The sequence below is a fragment of the Falco biarmicus genome, chromosome 8 (assembly GCF_023638135.1).
Source record: "Falco biarmicus isolate bFalBia1 chromosome 8, bFalBia1.pri, whole genome shotgun sequence".
NCBI lineage: Eukaryota > Metazoa > Chordata > Aves > Falconiformes > Falconidae > Falco > Falco biarmicus.
In genome coordinates, this window is record NC_079295.1 from 8,318,921 (window position 1) to 8,340,109 (window position 21,189).

At 46.5% G+C, this 21,189-nt stretch overlaps 1 protein-coding gene across 3 annotated transcripts in view; it reads right to left on the bottom strand.

Annotated features, from left to right (window-relative positions):
* Positions 1-12,151: 12,151 nt before the first annotated feature.
* Positions 12,152-21,189, bottom strand: part of TRPM8 (transient receptor potential cation channel subfamily M member 8) — a 49,218-nt gene continuing 40,180 nt past the window's right edge. For 2 of the 3 annotated variants that reach the window (XM_056350268.1, XM_056350266.1), the window contains 4 exons: positions 19,571-19,670; positions 17,958-17,991; positions 15,947-16,033; positions 12,152-14,026 (listed from right to left, as the gene is read on the bottom strand). In XM_056350268.1, the coding sequence (XP_056206243.1) occupies positions 15,983-16,033; positions 17,958-17,991; positions 19,571-19,670 (185 nt within the window). In that variant the 3' untranslated portion in view covers positions 12,152-14,026; positions 15,947-15,982. Of the gene's footprint in view, positions 14,027-15,945; positions 16,034-17,957; positions 17,992-19,570; positions 19,671-21,189 lie in introns of those variants that run through there. The other variant, XM_056350267.1, reaches the window with a different exon arrangement.

The window sequence follows — 21,189 nt, forward strand, 5'->3', positions numbered from 1 at the left end:
GCTGAAGTAGGCTCAGCCTTTCTGGTATTCAGCCACATTACCAGCATTACATTTCCACGTTGTTTCAACCTTAGCCCTCAGCATTGGTGTAATTCAACACAAACACTGTTGTTTCTGGCTGCAAGTCATGAGAAGGTGTGTATCCAGAGGAAAGAGTCATGAAATCTTAGCATAAATTAGTTTAAAAACTAGTTATTTCTTCAAGTTGCAATCCTTGTCTCAGTAAAAAAAAAATCAGAATATTTTTGCAATTTCCCACGCGTTAAGATCCATGACCAGAAAAATCAGAAGTCCAAATTTCAAGGATTCTCGAATACCAAAGCTGTCGTTTTCACGTTTGGTTGAAGAGCAGCGATGCAAGGTTTTAGACATTAGATTAAAAATAAAATCACTGGTGGCAAGCTCAAGCTTTAAATCAGCATATATTTTAGATAATTACTTTAGTCAGGAACAGCAAACCCAAGAATTACCTAAACAGGCTATTCCAGGCACTGTTTTGTCTCACGTCCTACACAGCAGCAGCCAGGCATTTAACAAGGGATTCAATAGTCTCAGGGCATACATGAAACCACAAAGACTTCAGCTGCTGAAAGGGGCCAGTCTGGTGCCTTAGGTTGGGCTGTACAGGGGTAAGCTCAGAATAAATGGTCTTATAAAGGCTGAATGCACATACCATGTCACATTGGAATCTCCTGTTCCAAGTTCTGTGAGACCCCAAACTTCAGCTTTAACCAGCTGGTATTTTCAAGTGAGCTCGACACCCGTGGGGCGAAATTTAAAGATGCGTTAGTCCAATTCTTTCCCAAGTTGGGAGCAAAAGTATGATTCTACTCAAGTTCTCAGCTGCTATGCAAACATCACAGCATTGAAGGTTTAAGTCTCCAGTGTAGCCTTACATAGCCAGAACACCAACTGCTCAGTCACAAGCTCAGCATCTTTATTGCCACTGGAGGCCCTGGGATCGTGCAAGTTCCTGGTCCCAATGTTAGACAGTCCATAGGCAGTAGAACAGGCACTGACAGAGCCAGAGGCGCTCTCCTTTGCTAATAAAGCCACATATAAACGCATGACTGTGATAAGCAGCTCCTTCTGGGGCATCTCAGCACAGAGCAAGCTTAAGACAAATAATTCTATGACATAATTCAATGCTGCCATTGCAAAGCATCCCTTGGCCACAGCTGTCCCAGCGCTGCTGCTGCTGCATCCTGGCCATTTAAAGCCTTCATCCACAACTGTTGTATGCCCACAGTTTCCCACACAGATGATCCATGCTGCAGGAGCTTCACTACAGCTGCAGACCAAACCCTGGCTGTGCTGTTGGAGGCTGCCACCTACAATGAGGAAGGAAAAGGAACTCTGCAAAGGCCCAGCGTTTACACTGATGTGAGCACAGCTGGAGTCCAAAATCTGACTGATGCTCCTATAGTCTGTGGCACCAGAGCTTCTGCCTACACAGAACATGTGGGGTACCCCACAGGCCCAACATACCCACCAGAAAAAGAAATACTTTCTGCAGCTGTGAAAACCTCTTGGTATTGCAGTGATGGATGCAGCAAGTGGAAGACCACACGGGATACACCAAGGCGAGCTGCAGCTGTGTAGTAATGAAACAAAGAAAACCCCAAGAAATCACTTCTGGTCCCGGTTCAACAGATGGTGCATAGCCACAGTTATGGTAAAAAAAAAAAAAATAAAATCAAACAACAACAACAAAAAAACAACCAAACAACAACACCCCCCCCCCAACATTAAAACAGAAAACAAACAAAAAAACCCCCTAACCCCCTCAAAAAAAAATATCCCCCCAAAACCCACCAGCAAAACCAGGGATGCAGACAGCCCTTATGTTCGTTAAGAGACAGACCTAGAAAGAGCTCAGTGGTGATCATACAACTGAGCTCAGAGGCACTGACTGCAGAAGTTGTTTACCTGAGACTACAGAGAACAAATAAATGCAAATAGTAGAAGAATGATTGGAGAAAAAATGGACAAGGACAGAGCACCACAGCATGCCTGTCTCGTGGTGAAAGCAGACCACATGACAGAAGCCCTCTGCAAACGCACCTCTTGAGGGGAAGCCCTTAGAGATAAAAATCAGGTACCCAACACTCCTCCTCATGCATGAACATAACTCCAGGCAACCGGTAAGCACAAGCACAGTTAGGAGTGGTCAGGAAACTCAGGAACAGCTTGGTAGCTCCTTCTGCTTTATCTGACCTATTCTGGATCCCACCACCAAGCCCCGTGTCCATATCAGCCCTTTCCCCCAGCACCAAGAACACCACAGATCCTGCCCTGCCAGAACAGGCACGGCACGGACACCAGCATCCACTGTTAAAAATTTTAAGATACAGCTACATGGTGTTTTTAAGTAAGACTCGATTACTTGGAACAATTAGTTTTATGAATTCATTCAAGGGCTGTGCTTGGACATTTCACAACTGCTTAAATGAAACAGCCTAAAAGGGACTTGTCTGGCACATTTGCTGACACTTTTCCCTGCGAATCGCTGAGGGCCATGCAGGTGAATCAACTGAGTACAAGCACATTGCTCTCAGAAGAGATATTATCAGCCCAATCTTATTGTTCAAGCCAGGCTACCTAAGCTCACATTTTACAGCCGACAGAATTAAAGCACAGCTCTCTCAGACACACCCCAAACCCAGACTCCTCAGGAGACTGGTCACATTCTCCTTACAAAGGTAAATCCCAAGCAGTCTAAAATTCACTTTTCACTTTTACGTTACATTCTCTTTACCAGGAGCATACCTCAGCTCTAGGAAGTCTTGTTCACGAAGGGATTCCCTGTTGGCATCGGTACCCTCCGGTCCCAGCTGCCATCTCCTACCTGTGCTGTAGCCTCCTTCCTCCTGTCCACCCATTACACAGTGGGGAGCAAGTGGCCTGGCCGCTAGCCCGTCGGCAGCCGGAGCACAGAGCACTAATCCTGTGCACAAGCGACAAGGCACAGAGCACTGTGTGCTACAGACAGACAACGGTGCTGGCCAGCTGCTTCCCACATCTCGCACCCTCCTTTTTGATAGACCCCAGCGGGTGCTGGTCCTCTCCCCCACAAGGGGAACAGTGTGTCCCAGTTACAGCTACAGGAGGAGCTTCAGCTGCTCAGCAAGTACAGCAAAGGAAAGCAAGGCAAGATGTTCTGGAGTCCAGTCAACCACTAGTGACAACCTGCACCCGCACAGAGGGGGGAAATAGTACCAAGAATAGCTGCCAGACTTCTTATGCCTCTCTCATTATAGATTTATAGAGCAGCTCAGCTCCAGGACCAAGGCAGAAAAGGCCTGAGCAGGACAGCCACGGGGCAACTGCCACAGCCCTCTATGCCATCAGTCTGCCCTAATTCAGTCACTATCACTCAAGCAAGAGCCATCCAAACCCGACACAGCTCGATGTCCTGGGCAGGGGGCATGGACCAGGCTCTCTGGGAGCCCAGGCAGCAGGGTCACAGCAACAGGCAGCACTCCTGACAAACCCCTGTACCCTGTGGCCCACCTGGGGACCCAGAGCAGACCCTGGCTGATCTAGTCAGGAGGCACTTGGCTCAGTCACCTCTCTTCTGAGGCAGAGACTCTGCAGCACTATCTTAACTTCCCATAGTTCTGCTGTCTCCATCACCCCTCCTTGTCCGTGCATGCACACAAAGCTTACAACCCCACCTCCTGCAGCTGTACCACAGGAGCAGGAGTTGAATCTGGGTTCCCTATCATGCCACACAGCTTTTGCACCCAGTCGACAAAAGCTAACTGACCCCCCTTGTTCAGAGTTACTGCAACGCTTCTGCCTCCATTCAGGCTCAGAGGAAACCATTCAGATCCTTGCTTTGATTTCACAATAAACTCACAAAAGTTTATCTGCGAGCATCTATCAGCATCTTCAAGCATCATTCACCGCCCCCTTCAACTCTGTTTCCAGCCAAACTGAGCAACCATTTCCAAGTGAACTCTCAGTTTCATCACTTGCAGCCTCTTCCTAAGTATATAATTATTTGGTCAAGTTTGTTTAAACATGCAGCTTGCTGTTCCAAATCATAACTTGCTAGGCTTGGCTGGGATGGAGTTAATATTCCTAATAGTAGCCCACATAGGGCTGTGGTTCAGATTAGTGACCCACAGGGTGTTGGTAACACCTGGGTGTTCCAGCTGTGGCGGAGCAGTGCTGGCACAGCATCACCGACTTCTCTGCTTCTTATGCTGCCTGCCAGCAAGTGGGCTGGGGATGGACGAGAATAAGGGAAGGGACACAAGCAGGACAGCTAACCCAAACTGACCAAAGGGATGTTCCATGCCATGTGATGTCATGCTTAGCAATAAAGCTGAGGGCAGTTTTTGCAAAGCAGCCATTGCTCAAGGACTGACCAGGCTAGTGATGAGTGATGCTTTTGCATCACTACGTTTCCTTTGGTGTTTTTTTTTTTTTTTATCCTTCACTTATTAAACTGTCTTTATCTTAATCTAGAAGGTTTTTTTCTTTTCCTTGCTTTTGCCCTTCCCATTCTCTACCTCATCCCACTGCAGTTGCTTAGCTGCCAGCTGGGGTCAATCTGCCACAGTCACATGCATCGTGATCCATCACCAGCTGTGTGATACTGCCCCTGTTCCCTGAGTGGCTGCATTTAGCAGACAAACCCAATTGCAATGGCCAGCTTCAAGAAAAAAACACACAATTACTTTTCCTGACAAACTAAGCACACAAATATCCTAAGGGCATTCACACTAGCAAGATGCAATCCCATGGTGCTGGCAGAAAGCACAAAAATACACATTTACATGAGAGCAGCCCTTTGGAGAAACATTTTGGGGTGTTGGTGGATGAGAAGCTCAGCCTGGGCCAGCAACACGCCCTCACAGCCCAGAAAGCCAGCCGAACCCTGGGCTGCACCAAAAGCAGCGTGGCCGGCAGGTGGAGGGAGGGGATTCTGCCCCTCTGCTCCGCTCTGGTGAGACCCCCCCAGCAGCGCTGCGTTCAGCCCTGGGGCCCCCAGCATAAGAAGGTCCATGGACCTGCTGGAGCGGGTCCAGAGGAGGCCACGACGACCATCAGAGGGCTGGAGCCGCTCTCCTGTGAGGGCAGGCTGGGAGCTGGGGTTGCTCAGCCTGGGGATGAGACGGCTCCGGGGAGACCTTACGGCAGCCTGCCAGGGCCTGAAGGGGTGGCAAGGAAGCTGGAGGGGGCTTTTTACAAGGACGTGTGGGGATAGGGCAAGGGGCAATGGCTTTAAACTGAGGGAGGGTAGGTCTACATACAGATATTAGGAAGGAATTATTTACTGTGAGGGTCTGGCCCAGGCTGCCCAGAGCAGCTGTGGCTGCCCCATCCCTGGCAGTGTTCAAGGCCAGGCTGGATGGGGCTTGGAGCAACCTGGGCTGGTGGAAGGTGGCCCTGCCCGTGGCGGGGTGTGGAACTAGTTGATCAAGGCCCCTTCCAGGCCAAACTGTTCTGTAGTTCTACAGAAAAGCCAACTCGAACAACAATGACAATGCTCCTGAAGCATCTCCTGCAGCATGAATTACTCAATAATTCAACAGTCTAGTAGTGCTGGAGTTCCTCTGCCTCTGGAGGATTCAGTGCCTGGAACAGCATCAAAGTCACCACTGTCACCGGTGACTTCTTGCATCCAATTTGCATGTAGGTATTTGCCCTAGCATTTGGGCATCAGACCCTAGAAAGCCAAAAGATTGTAGAAGATCATAGAATGGGTACAAAGACTGTTGTCTTCAGATTTGTGGATGTTACAGTTCAAGTTTATGCCTCAGTGATCATTTTCAGGGCTAACAGCAAGCTTTTGGGTTTTTCTTGTTTTTAAGTAGAGATTCCCAAACTGCAAGAGGCAAGGACTTAAGGGAAATACGCTGTCACAGGTCTTAGAGCAAAAGTTATCCAAAGCAACAAATTCTATGTATAGAATTATATATTGCACAGCTCCAGCAAGGTGGGAACACTTTGTGTGTTCAAATTTCTCTAAAAATGACACTTGTGGGAGACAGCTATCGAGTGTTCCCGATCTAAGCTCATCAGCAAGCATTTACAGAGATGAAGTTTTGCAGTTACACGCTGGCGTAAGCACCAGCATCCTCCCAGCACACCTCTGCAAGCCAAGCACCAAACACTGCACAAATACCCTGAATACTTCATAGATCAAGCTCTACACCGATACCAGTCACAAAACAACAACAAAAAAATATGTTTCTAATGTCCAAACAAACCCTCTTAGAAATAACATCTATTTACTCACTATTTTATGAGCAGAAAAGATGAAGTCTGTGAATAAATTATGAATTAAAAATTAGCCCTTTCTTTTAGAAGCTGGGTGCACTCCAGCCAAAATGCTCCATGCTGGAGAAACCAAGAAACTCCCCACCTCTAGCAGTTCTGCTGCAGTCAGTGCAGCCACGTGGTTACAACCTCATTCCGCATTTTTGCTCCGGCTGAAGCCATCCTGTATTTATGAATCCAAGACTTCACAGAAAGCAAATTTATTATAATCAAGGTTTAATTACAGCCCGTGATTAATTTTAGAAATTACATAAATCCTTTTTCACAATACCTGCATACCAGCCACCAGCCTAGGCAAGCAGAACACTTTCAACCTTCGCTTACTCATATATCCTTGCCTAAGCCAGTATTTTTAACTGTATGACATTTTAGTGTCTCCCAGACCAAGCCCACGCTGCAGATAAAGCACAATGTTTTTCAGCTATTTATCATGAAGAGCAAATCTACATCTTTCAAGTAAAATAAATACTTCTTAAAAAAAACCTCACCACCATGTTATACGATGATCTCATTAATATTCCTATTCACAAGAAAGATTTCCTGATAGCAGAAAATTCATATCATAAATTAACAGGGAGATTATTAGACGTACATGTTTCTTAGTTGACAGCTTTACAATGTTGTTATTGGAAATACATTAACATCCTACACAAAAAAAAAAATTATAGGAATGGCATAAAGGAAGAGCTACTACCCACTTGTACCGGGGATGCAGGGAAATAACTTGACACAAAGTTGCCTTGAGACAGTATCATATCAATGTTTAAAATCAAATTAATAATGGAAAGGCAGGAGACAGCCAGGGGCAAAAACATGTAAGCCACCTCCTCTGTGAGGAAATACAGACTGGTTTATTTATAACACCCGGCACTGCTTTTGTACCGAGATTCCTATGGCAGGGTCCCACAGCACACCTGCCCCTCCTGGCCAAGGGGCATCGGCCAAGGCATCGCCCTCTCCTCCAGGAGCCCCAAATATCAGCAGTGGGCCACGGTGCCTCCTCCCGTCCCTGCGGTTCTCCATCCCATGCCAGGGTCCCCACCCCTGGGGACAGATGTAGGACATTTCCATAGGAAAGCAACTTGTACCACAAAGTGTGGAAGGCGTCGGTCAGGCTAAGGGAGACCTGGCAGGACAGGTATATCCTGAATGATATCTGAAGGAACACCATCATGCTTCATATGTAGGTACCCACACTAGCTTAAAATTAGCCGCCTCAGCTTCCAGGACAACCCAGTCTTGACCAGCATCCACATAGGGGTTTTGCTGGGACCCAGGGTGACAGGACTGGCTGTCTAAAAGCCAACGTGGTACTCCTGGCACACCCACAACAGCCTAGTGTCATCCTGAAACCAAACCAACCCTCACATGTCAGCAGGGAAGAGCAAGCAGCATTCAGCTCCTTGTGGGATGTCTAAGCTGTGCTCATTCAAGAACATGTGCCAATTTTAAGGTCTGCTAATGCCCAGCAGTAACAGCTGCCCAAAACTCCTACCTTGCTCTCCTCAAGATGCACAGAAAGGGCCAGTGAGCAGGAAGCTTTGGGAGCCAAACCTTCCAACCATTTCCTGAGGCCAGGGACACATCCACATCAGCTGGTGCCATACAGAAGACTCTCCCAGGTTCATGGCCCATGCATCTCAGCTCTGTGCTGGCCCTGGGACACAGCAGCTTCCACCAAAGAAGAGGCTATGACTAACTCTCCATCTGTCTGCAACCATCTCGTTCTGCATAGAGGCAGCAGCACGGGCATAGAGAGATGAGGCGTCAGAACATCATGACACCAAATTCGTGTATCCCCCAGCTTAGACTGGCATCTAAAGTAAAAAGCAGGATAGATCCATCACCTCTTGGGGCACAGCAGCAAAAGCCAGGTAAATGCATATTGCCATGGATTAAAAAAAGCCTAATGAGATAAGAAGTGTCTGGGTAAAGGCCTTTTAAATCACAGCTCTCACTGCTGTACCGAACTGACCATGTCCCAGGAGCTAGGCAGCCACCGTGACAGTGTATTTAATGTTAAATAATTCACTGGCAACAAAGCAGTCATTTCACTTGGCAGGATTTCTCTTGTTGTGACACAGGTTGGGTGTCCCTCTTGCTCTGGGGCTCTCAGTTGGACAGAGATGCTCCTGCTCAGACCTGAGCTGAACCTTGCTGGCAGGTGCTTGGGTTGGACCATGTTTGGAGTTGGTCTCTGCAGCAGCAGGGAGAACCCAAACCTGCTCGTCACAGCAGCAGCTGTGAACAGCCTTCTCCTTTCCCTTCCCCTGCTGCTCTCTGAACTGCAATGGGCCAGGAGTGCAAGGACCTCAGAGACACCCAGAAAGAGACATTTGTACCTAACTCACTGGGAACTTTTGGAGAAGGACTCTCCTTGGGAAGCAACCCCCTTTCCTCCAAAGGGTTTTACCCAGATCAGTAGCTTTCTTGGGGAACAAACCCAGACACATAAGGAACTCTGGCAAGACTGAATTACTCACGGTCCTTTCAAAACAGACATTCTAGCTCTTACTTCTCCAAGTGTGTTTCCAGGTGTAGGTTCACACTTAAAGCCCCAGGCTCTCTGCAGACACAAGCTGGCTGATATCTTTGTCACATCTCTTGGCTCCTGCCTCCAGTCGTGAAAGCAAAGCCAGCCAGTTCTCAGTGAGAGTCCAGATCCCTATTCCCACTGGATGCTCTTCTAAGCAACATCCAGGACTCTGCTGTGCATTTTGCTTGCTTGCTCTGCTTTGAACAGGCTTTGGACAATGGAGCACAACCTGGCTCAGATCTGGTGTCAGCAAGCCCCAAATATTGGTGGAGGAAGAAGCAGCAGCTGTTTTGCAGTAATGTCCACCACTAAACCATGTCCCTAAGCACCACATCTACACAACTTTTAAATATGTCCAGGGACGGTGACTTTACTACTTGCCTAGGCAGCCTGTTCACATGCTTGACAACCCTTTTGGTAAAGAAACAGAGATCTGGCTATAAGAGAAACCTGAACCTGGATGGAGATTAAGATGAGAAGCTTTTGAATGTCCAGGCAGGGGCAGGAAATTTTGCCTTCAGGACTGAGCCCTTTCAGATGAAGGATAAGCCCACACTGCAGCAGAGTCTGTGCTTTTCACTGCTTGCAGCAGTCTCTCTGTGACATCCCAGATCTCAGCTCCTGGCAAGCAGCAAACTTCCCTTGACTGTCTATCAGGCTGGCAGATGGGCACCTCAGTGCCTCTCAAGCCAGTCACCCACTAGTAGCGCTTGATGCTTCCTTTTGCAGCTTTTTGTACATGCTACCAGGGCAGTTTCTCCCTGTGAATCTTGCTCATCGGTTTTGTCTGCTAACAAGGCTTCACATGCTACTGGTTGCTATGTATGAGGAAGGGGAAAGAAGCAATATCCTGGTCCCACAGGTCACCAGAGACCATGGCACCTCCTTCTCCAAGGCACTGTCTTCTGCTCTTGAAGCTTTTTGTCCAGTGGTCCTTGGAGGTCGGTGCCAAAGGATCCTAGTACTTCTTCTTGCAAAGTTTTGAATAACACTCTGTTTCTCGTTCACCCTCTCTAACACAGCGTAGCCTGCTGATTTTCTCCTGCAGATCCTCTACTCGCTGCCCGAGTGACCCCACCACAGCACCCCTAGCAGAGGTGGAGCTTCCACCCTCCTTCACCCACCCAGGAGGCGGTGTGCAGGCACAGCCCTCCACCTGGGTGGCAGCATCCCCAAAACAAAGCTCTGCCTGGGTAGCCACCTCCACTCACCCCAGGCTATCCTGACCGGTAGCTGATTCCTGTCTGCTGTGGAATGAAGTACTTGGTACTTAAAAAGTAGCTGTGAAGAAGGCACAGACCCTCGCTTCAGAAGGACCCACACAGAGAAGACAAGGGGCAATGGGTAAAAGTTGCACTGGGGGAGGTTTCACATCTGTGGTGCTGCCCTGGGAAGCTGGGATGACTGCTGCTCAGGGGAGGCCCTGTCTGCCGAGATTTGTCCTTGGTCACCCAAGGTGAGACTGCCCTGCCCTCTGCTGCTCCCTGCAGCAGCAAGGCAGGAGCCGTCAGCCCAGCTGGGCTCCTGTGCAATGAATGCTCACTGCAGCTCCAGCTGCTGTTTTGGGATGGTGGCCTCAACTGGCTGGTGGAAGGGTGGACAAGAGATGAAACAGCAGTTATGCTCAGCAATAAATACCTAGGAAATATACAGGCAATAGCAGGAATAAAGCTCTAGGACTTGCAAGACCAGCATTCCCTTGCTTAGCACACCAACCCTGTGTGGAGAAGGCCTTTCTCCTAGAATCCATTGCCAGCTTTCTCCTCTGCAGCGTTGAGACCCAGGTCAGATGGAGAAAGATCCTCTTGCACTTTTGAAGGTGGCAGAACCTTCCAAAGTGCAACTGACTCTACTGAAGGACTTTTCCAACCATGAACTGACCTTCCTCCTTTCCATCTCTGCGCACAGCACAGGGGGCAGAAAGGCACGCGTGCTTCAGGGCCCAAGTTTTGCACCATTTTGCTTCCACAAAGAAAAGACGCAGATAAGGTGAAGAAGCTGGACTGCTTATTCATGGAAGACCAAGCAAAGGAATGAGCTAGGAACAGATGAAGGGGCCAGGCAGGGCCTGAAGGCTGGAGATGTCCCATGGGCAGGGAGAGACCAGGAGGCACCCAGCCTTCCACACACTCAGCTGTGCCCAGGCTCAGCTCTGCACACAGCTCCAGTAGCACAGAAAGCTGGGATGTGGAAGAGAAGGTCTTCTCCTCCTCTGTGTCCTCTGGAGCGGTTCTTGAAGCACTGCTAGTCAGAAACTGGATGAAGGCTTCCTTCTCTGCAGCTCCTAGGATGAACAGGGCTGGAGATGGAGCAGCTGGTGTCATCCTTTTTCCCTTGAAAGGCTGGGACACAGAAGAACAGAGCCAAGGTCAGCACCCAGATCTGCAGGGACCCCAGGAACCCCTTCTGCCAGGGCCACCCCACCCAGCTCTTCCCACGGCCAGCAGCAGAGTCCAACAGGATCAGCCGGAAGGTGCTGGCCACGAATACCCCACATTCCCCTGAAATCTCTTTGCCCTGCCCACACCACCCCTCCATCCATGCAGGGAGCAGAGCCCTCCCCAGCCAGGACAGGGATTGCAGCTCCCCTGCCCAGGGGTTTTCCTTCCTCCCCACCAGCCTCCGCTGACACCCTGCTGCCCTCACCCTCGACAGATGATCCAGAAAGGGTGGCAGGGAGTCCTGTGGGCAACCTGGCCCCACGTTGGGTGGTCTGGGCTCCCACAGCCACTGGGACGTACCTTATTGCCAGTGCAGCAGCTGGGGCCCAGATAAAGCAGGGCAGGGAGGGACCCCAGGTGGCTCACCGAGGAACCCAATGGCCGCCTCTCTCAGGGACTCCTGTAGGCTCTGCAGGTGCAGCAGGGGCTGGCACACTACTCATCCACTCTGCTGCCATGCTGCTTCAGCTGGGGAGAGCGTGAGGGGACGGAGGGAAGGGCTGGTGCAGACTGTCCCCCTTGGCCCTGCACCAGGACTGGCCTCCTCTGCCAGGACACCCGAGATGCCCAGCCAGCAGCCGGCTGGTGTCAGGGTTTGGAGGGAGCAGAGGGCTGGGTGCTCCCCAGGGATCTGTGGTGCCACCCCCGCTGCCAAAGCCCAGCTGGGCTGGGGCTCTGTTGGCACCCCTGGGTGTGGGGAAGGAGAAGACACCGTGGGGCCACATGCCCAAGGGAAAGGAGCATGTGTGGGGTACAGGCTGGCAGCAGCGACGGGCTACAGCAGTGGGCAGGGGCAGACTCCGGGGTCTTGAGTCTTCATAACATGGGTCAAAGTTACATTCACCATTTTACAGGAGAACAGATCACTAGAACTACTGGCAAGTTCACTGCAGGTTTTATCTATAAAAGGAATAAACTAAGGAGTACAACGTTCACATTCAAGACATACAAATGACATAGGAAAAGATTTCTAGAAAGGAAACTTATCTCAATTTACATTGCAAGCTCACTGCCATGGAAGTCAATGAAAGCCAGAGTCCTTCATAAACATTTTTACAGGAAAGCACACATATTTCCACATGTAAACAAGTAACGCTGCTATTGGTAGTGCTATATCTCCCAGGGTCGTGTAATGCACAGCTTACAGTAAAGTTAGGTCACATGAAGCAGGAAGAAAAGAGCCGTAACCTTTCTGATAACCCCTCATTACAGTTTTCCCTCTAAAACTATTCCATTTTCAACTGCAAAGACAAGCAAAGCAGCAGCTCTAATGAAAAATGCACGCATGTGCTGGCCTCCCCAGTCAGTAAACTGCACCTCAGTCAGCTGCACCCTGAAGTGAAAACATCCCCCACGTACAACAGGGCTCCATATCCCTGTACTGAAGCAAACACCAAAACACACAAGAAAGTCTTGCCTTTACCATCTCGGACAGCAGACACGAACGGAGCATGCTTGTGTGCACAGAGGCAGGCCTGCGGGCAGGCTTTGGTTTCTAGCCAGGCAAGAGATGTCTGTCTTTGCACCGGTCAAGGTGACTCACCTGGGAAATGTTCCACTTCAGCCAGAATTCCCCTTCCACCCACTAACTACTCATCTGGATGCCTCACGTGGCACCCATCTCAGCACCCATATATATATATATTCTGCCTGACAGCCCTCAGACCAGCTGCAAGTCATAGTAAAGCATATGGACTATGATAGCCATTGCCAGGCATAAGGAAAAGACCTAAGCCTTCAAAATCAAACATCTTGGCAGACCATTCCTAGATGCCGGGGATGAAGATGGATACAACGCTTTGCAATGTAAATAAATGCCATTTCAAGTGGCTTCCCTTCAGCTGGTAGCGTACCCAGTTATACCACACAAAATGCCACAACACTCAGCTGCTATTTTAGCCAGAAAGCAGAAAGGGCAACCTCAGCATAGAAAGCATCGCAATATTTAAAACCGGCCATCAATCACTGCTTCGTTTCAAGATGCAAACATCCACAGACATTTGAAAAAGTTAAACGAATTACAATGCTCCCAATACACAAATTGTCACTTAAGAAACCAGCAAGGATTGCACACAAGGCCTTCAGAAACACTTTTTAGATTAATTAAGTCTCTCCCATGTGGGGTTGTAATAGCTGAGCTTCTGCAGTTCTAGGTGGAGTGGGAAGGATTCCACACGGTTCACGTGAAGTCTGAGATGTGGGTGCAGGGTTGAACCAAAGGCTGTCTTCCCACCGAAGGATGGGGCTGAAATACGTTCTGTCATGCCAGCATTACAGACCACAGCAGGGCTGACGGACAGACCATGCAAGTAACAAGCTAGGCCTGGCTACTACATGAAGGAAAGGGAAAGGAGATTGATTCATTAAGACAAGCAATTAGTGGCTAAAGGAAACCCACGAACCAGCCCCTTTGAGTGAAACTGAAAAGCGAAGTGATTTTGGCAGTAGCAGCAGCACTCTTGGAATTAGGAGTGCTTTTTAACAGCAGCTGACAAGAACTAATTGCTGCCATTGAACATTGGGGAGATGAGGAAAAGGGAAAGCTTGGGTAACGTGGGAGGCCAGCCAGGAGATACAGTCATCTACATGTTTTACCACCATTTTGCAACAAGCAGAAAGGGCCGTTTCATCAAAAAAAAATAAAACCGGAAAAAATCCTAGTGAGTCCTGCTGAAACATTGACACTGGTGGATCAGTTACCGTTTGCCTGGTGGTTACTGTCAGTTCAGAGAAATTCCTCTTGATGAATCAGTACCTGTGTGAGCAGAAGAAGAAATTTTAGAGTAGACTTCCTAGTCTGCCTCAATATTTTGCTTTTATCCTCATGACATTGGCTTGGAAAACTGGATGTCTTGTACAACACTTGGGATCAAGGAGCTCTTTGCAGCACCCATCCAGAACAGGGTGTCTTAGTGGAGGAGCAGAGATTATTAGTTGTCAGGAACTGAAAGCACCTGCATGCAAAGTGTACCTGGAATGGCTAATCCAGCATCTCCTACTGAAGACAGTCAGCACGGATGCAAGTACTCCCTTTCAGATGAGATGGCATAATAAACATGTTTGCTACCTGTGAGACACTAACCCCTCTGTTCACACGGTGATGTTAGTACTGTGGACTGCTGAGGCTCAGCTTCAGAGTCAGGACAGCTCGCATGCGAAACAGTTCTATCACACCTGGGATACCATATAGAGAGTTTGCCTGGCATGAACTGGAAAGGCCCTCCATCATCGCAAGGCACTTATTATCTATAATGAGAGGTCATTTCCACAAACTCCATCATAAACAGGTATCTTCTCTTCCAGGCTAACTGTAATTCATTCACCCCTTTCTACAGACTACATTAAGACTTCCAGTTCCTCTTGTCACTGTTCTGAACACTCTCCAGCCACTCCATCACCTTCCTTGAAGCTTAGTGCTAACACTGGATTCTGTACCCAACAGAGGATTCGTTGCACTGTGAGCAGCAGGATTACTTCACGCATCACAACAAAACACTAGCTATTTAATATTCCATCCCATTTCAAACACTTTTCTGTAGAACCACCATCTCAGCAGATTTCCCCTCATTTCATGCCTGTGTAGCCAGTAATTCCCAGGTGACTATAAGATCTGCATTTGTTCTTAGTGAATTCCAACTTCTTTTTCAGTCAAACCATAGCAACCTTTGAACTGAGCCGGTGCCGTTTTGAGCGGCGTTGGACTAAATGACCTCCATAGTTCCAATATTCTACAGCCTATTCTGCAGGTAACTTGGCATTTACTGCATCCAAGAAAAAGCCCAGTAACTGGTGATCCTTGTAGATTTTATTAGGTGGTAGCAAATTATTCATAAACTAAACAACTTCAGGTCAAGCAAATATGAAGTTATCCCTGAAAAATGGTGAGACAAGTGATCCAGGAATGTTTGGCACAGGTACAAGTTGTCCTACAGAGAGAGGAGCCAGCCTCTGATGTTCAGGCTGATCAGATTGTTCCGGATTATCCTTGTCAACAGCTACGCTACTTAACCTGGTGTCTTTAAAGACGACAGCATTCTCCGCATCCATCAATATTCTGTCTGGCTTTCAGCTCTTCTGCAGAACTTGATGGAAAAGGACACAAGGTTCATGACTAGACACTGAACTGCAGCTCTGCAGACTTTGGGTCAACCCTTCACTCTACAGTTTATTGTATAGGACACAGGAAGGCTAAAGCAATCCACCATATCACCCCACTTTGACAGTGGGAAAATAAACCTTATTCCTACCCACAACGCTGTCTTTTCTACTTGGCTTTTATATTCCTTGAGTTAAAATGAACCAAGTAAAGCATCCAGCACAGCAGCTCCCAATTTTCCACAGGGATTCCAGCACAAATACAACTGAAATAATCTTGGGCTATTCAGTTTTTCTAAGGCAAGAGAGCAAAACAAGATATTTTAAAACGTGCCAAAAATGGTTAGAAACACCAGATGGAAAATTGTATTTTTCAGAAAAAAAACAACCACCAAACACAACAAAAAAACCCACAAAAACCGAGGAAGAGAATATAGGTCTTACTTCTTTTCCAATATTAGACAATATCAATACAGGAATTAATAATTGATACTAACACTTCTTCCAGAGACATATCAATTTAACACCACAAATGCTGATAACTTCCTGAGGTCAGAGAGTGAATTTCAAGAGGACTTACCCTGCTCAGGTAGCTGTTCTTGGACTTCAGCCGCATTCATTTGATTTTGCTGGAAATCTCTTTCAGAAGGCCTTTCAAATCAGACAGCTTAAAAATTAAGACAAAAATAACAGAAGTTTTGTTTACATCAAGTCAATCTAACACTCATTCCAATAGACGATCACAGCTTGGGATAATGAAAAAGAAAAGAACAAAACAAGCATGCAGTAGTAAATACCTTGAAATACCCTAGAAAATACTGTACAACATCAGCAACAACAGGCATAAACCCCCTTACCTGAACCCCTGCCTCCCTGGCTAGCCTGTGGACACCAGCCACTACTCTGAAAGCAATAACCGACAGCTTTTTGTATTCAGTAGTCACACTGCGGTGGCAAATGAAGCAGCATTAATATTGTTTTCACAGGAAAGCAATGCTAATAAGTAATATAAGTAACGAGTAATTGCCTCTCCAAATGTTATACCAAATGCAACAGTGCTTGAAAGGACACTCCCAATTACAGTTTTCATCAGTGCAATTAATGCAGTGAGCCCTACTGCACACGTATTTCGCCTAGTTAACAAGCAGGCATCACGACAGATACAAGCTTCCAACCATACTCCATCTTTAAAGCGGAGAGTGCAGATCAGTGGAGTTTTGCGGAGCATTCATTCTGACACACGGAGCTGCCCTCAAACCCTCCCTGGGCCATAACTGGAGTCCAGTATTCCTCAGGACATCCACATCAAGGTTAAAGAAAAGTTTACCCCGTGATCAAGGCTTGTGCCTAGGGCTCAGTTATATCCTCGGACTTGTTTTTAAGGCATCATCTCAAGTGAAAGCCAACAAGATACCTCTGGAGCTGCTCACTCAAGGACACTGCTCCTAAGCACTGGCCTTAGTACATTTCTGTCACTAAAGCTGAAGGCATGAACAGACAAACCAGCTTGCAGTAAGGTATTCCCTCGCAGACTAAGAGGCACAATTTAGGTACTACTTTTCAGTCAAGAATTAAGGTTATCTTCCTTTCAGTTTCAGGAGGAGCATCGCTAGACACACACTTGGTCGCTCATCATTTCCATTTCAGTCTTGAAAGCACGCTATTATTTTGCAGTCCAAATTATTTGGCAGCAATCAAAATAAATATTTTGAAGTATACGTGGGCCTTTTCACCCTTGGACTTCTAAAAAGTCTGTTCACACCAAAGCACTCCCCACTTCACAGGCAAAATACGCAATTCAAACCACCCTCAAAAAATACCCATTGTGAAGGTCTTTTCAGTATCACAGTCCTAAAAAATGTGTTAGTATGACAGTTCTGATAACTATGTGCTTTCTTTTTTTAAAAAAAAGTGCTTCAATTTACTAAAAGTAAATTGCTAGCTTTAGATTGCTTCAACACAGGATGCTTCTGTGAATCAGATGAAAATTGGTCAATTTAATTGTAATTAAAGGTCTTCCTACCCTACAATATATATAGAGCATCCTTTGTTTACCTAGCAGGTGTTGCCTGTGCTATCCGAAGCACCACCAGGCTTGCCACAATATAACTGACCTGCCACTTCATTTTATAAGCAGAGGCTAAACAACAACAACAGCGACGACGAAGGATTAATTACCTCATGCCTTTAGCACTAGAAGCTAAACTTGACAGAACACGTGTTGAGAGGGGTATACTCGTAAGTATGCAATGTCCTTTCTTCCTATTGGTGTATCACAGGCTTGTTACACAGCAGAATACTGCAGTTTTGTGAGACAGAAGTTTTTACTCTATTCCGTCCAATAAAGAATACTGAGAAAACACTACTGCGGTGCTACACAAGTATCTTTCTTCTTCATTTTCCAGCACAATATGAAGCTACATATGGAATCAAAGGTGCAAAGGAGCATATTTAAAAAGCCCAATTAAAATGGGTCCTGTCAACAGTAACAAAGACTTCACGTGACTCTTGGTGATGTTAATTTTCCTTTTGGACCACTACCCACTTCACCAGATAGAAGCACACCCCGCAGAGCAGTCAAACACAAGTACCTTTGCATCCAGTTGTCTGAATCGATGCACCATCCTGAAAACAGAAAGAGGACACAGAAGAAAGGGCTGAGTCCAGGTATTAGAGAAGCCTTGACTAACCCTCCTCCCCTCTTTGCAAAACTGTGCGGAACTGCTTTGCAGAAGTCTATCTGAAGCTAAGATATCAAGTTCTCATCTTTGGCCAAAAAGTGGTGCTAAGGCAGTCGGAGTCTGAAGCTGTCAGAAGACTGACCGCTTCCCCGAGTAGTCAGAGGCCAGTTACAAAACAGACTGTCTGCAGACACCCCTACTTGGGAACGCCAGTGTTTCATCCTCCCAAGAAGGCAGGGCTGCAGGAGGTTTAGCATTGTTTTTATTACAGGTATATTAACATATGAATTACTGTTAGTGCTGTGCTATTCCATTTTCCTTGTCAAGACACTTCTGCTTCCAGTATAAAAGCTATTTTTTGTGTGTTTGGCTTCTTATCCAATGCTTACTGCCTCCGGGCAGTCTTAATGTAAACACTTACTCGTGAACAGCAATCTCCAAAGCAGGGGCAGAGGGGCATAAAGGAGTCTGGTCTTTCCTCCCCATTCTCATCAGCTCTTCCCTTACATTTGATTTAGTGAAATATTCAACCTGCTGGAAGCTAGCTACAAAATTAAGCCATCATACACAACAGGTCACTGTTCTGTTTTCTAGCTTTCTTTATATTTCTCCTTCCTCTCATGCTATTACTCCAAGAACAGAGACAGATCCCAAAGATAAAGTGTCGTGAGTTGGTACCCGAAGAAGAGTAGTGCAAGTCACCAATGTTCAAAACCCCATCGCTTCAAATAGCATCTTCCCTCCCCAGAGACCTTTCCTACTCATGGCTCTTAAGTACAGACCTCCTTATAAACTGATGCTGTGGGAATGCTTGATATTCCAGGTCTAACACTAAATATTCTCTGCTAACTGCATAATCATAGAATCATTTAGGTTGGAAAAGATCTTTAAGATCGCTGACTCCAACCATTAACCCAGCACCGCCAAACCCACTGCTAAACCATGTCCTTAAGTGTCACATATACAAATCTTCTAAATAACTCCAGGGATGGGGACTCCACCACCTCCCTGGGCAGCCTGTTCCAATGCTTGACAAACCTTCTGGTGAAGAAGTTTTTCCTAATATCCAATCTAAATTTCTAATGTTACAAAAGTAGTCAGTTACAGCACTGCTTTCTTCGATGAGATCTCAAAACACTATAGGAAGACAACATTTTCTCCTCTGATGGAAAAACAGAAAGACTCCAGTACAGAAAGGTGAAATCATTTGAAAATTACTGTGACAGCATTTGGAACAAGTGTTTAATACATCTGCCCAGCTACTGTGTGCATAATATACCATTATAACCTTTGCAATATTTCCATTAGCATTTTACCAACCTAATCAACTAATTCTGCAGACGGTCTGCAGCAGCAGACAAAAAAACCCTATCATTTTACTTAAAAATAAACAGGCATATTTATGCTGGACTTATTTATCTACTCGTTAGTATGTAAACATTTAGAGCGGCTGAAAACTTGCTTCCACTAAAAATATTCAACAGAAAAGTTAAGAGAGCGAAGACAAAGAAGGGCAGACGTACTCTTCTGATGAATCATTTGCTTTGGTATTGATTTTGACAAGGTAATTTTCCTTCATGACAGCTTCCCATGCCAGAATTTCATTGTCCTCATTTTTTGAGCCTGGGAAACGTATGTGAAGAAAAACAACAGCACTAGATTCAGTTAATTTGTCTTTCCGATGCTAAAATGTAAAGAGCCTGGGTTAGTGCTTGCATTAAGTGGCTAATGATTCCCTTTCTCTGCATCCAGAGCATTTGCAGCCCCACTTCCCAACTGTGACACAGCTCTGACAAACATGACATTAACACATTCTACTGCATGCTCCTGGCATCCAGAGTTAGTTAAAAAAAAGAAAATATGAACAAAAACCTTAAGAAGCTCCAAAAGTCTTTCTGGATTTTTTTTGAGTTTCGGTTAACACAAGTGCTTTGTGGAATGGCAGCCACATCAACAGGCATAGAACATACCAGAAAGCTCCTACCTGGGTTTGAGCCTTCCATTTGTTTCTACACTATCCCATATTGGATCATTAACAGTAACATTTTAAGGACCATGTTATGACTTATCATTGAACTAGAGCATTTCTAAATTATGAAGCATTGACTTCTCTAAAAAACATCTCCTGTTGATGGTGTAAATTAAAGTGACACAAAGCAAATCACTTTGAGGCATCAAAGTCCTCCAGGATGCTACTTCTGCATTTTATCCTGTTCCAACAGGACAGCACAAACCAAACTGGTGTTAATAAACAAAAGTTAATGGTGCCAAGAGCAGCCCACAGCTGGCAAATGACTGAAGTTCCATTTCTTCCATCCGGTGCTCCTCTGCCCTCACACAGCCTGTTATTCTCCCAGATACCAACAAGCATTTAAGCACCCAAGTCCCAACCATTTCCCTAAGAGGGAAAAGCCAGGATTTTGCAGCAGTCAATACATTAGTGTGCTTTCTCCGTGCAGTTCTCGGTTCCTGTCACCAGCTCAGCCACTATCATATTCTGGCTCTAATGAATTCTTCCATTTGCTTTTAGAACTGCAACATTAACTGTGCATCACTTGGGCAGAAATATATGCTGTTGAGCAACATCCCCAGCAAGGAAACCAAACAGGTTTTGTTTTTTGAATGGGGCAGGCAAAACAATTTAGTCAGTGCTAAGGAATCTCATACCCCAAAGCAGGCATCTTTCTCCTAAACTAACGACAAATCCAGCTTGTGCTGCAGGGCAGCAGTCAGGTTGCTGATGGATGGGAGTAAGTCTGTCAATTAACTCAACATATCCTCTCTCATCTGCTTCTGAATGGCATTTAGGAAAAAAAAAAAGAGAGAAAAAACACCATTTGTTGGGAGGGGAGAGGGAAATCTTGTTAAAACAATTCATATCTGTGCCCTCTGACAGAGTAAATAAAGGGGAAACAGCTAGAAAACTGACTGAGCTGATTCTGCATTTTTGAGGCAGTTTGCCCATACCCAGAGGGCCAGGAGACATCCTATTATTCTCTGTCAGTCACTAACAGGCAGAAGAGCCTTTAAAGACAATTTTCCTGTACTAGGCTTCCCTAGCAGCTACTAGCTGTATTAGCTGGGAGATTGTAACAGAAGGACAAAAAGAAATGCAACTCCAGAAGGAAGAGTGGCAAGCAGA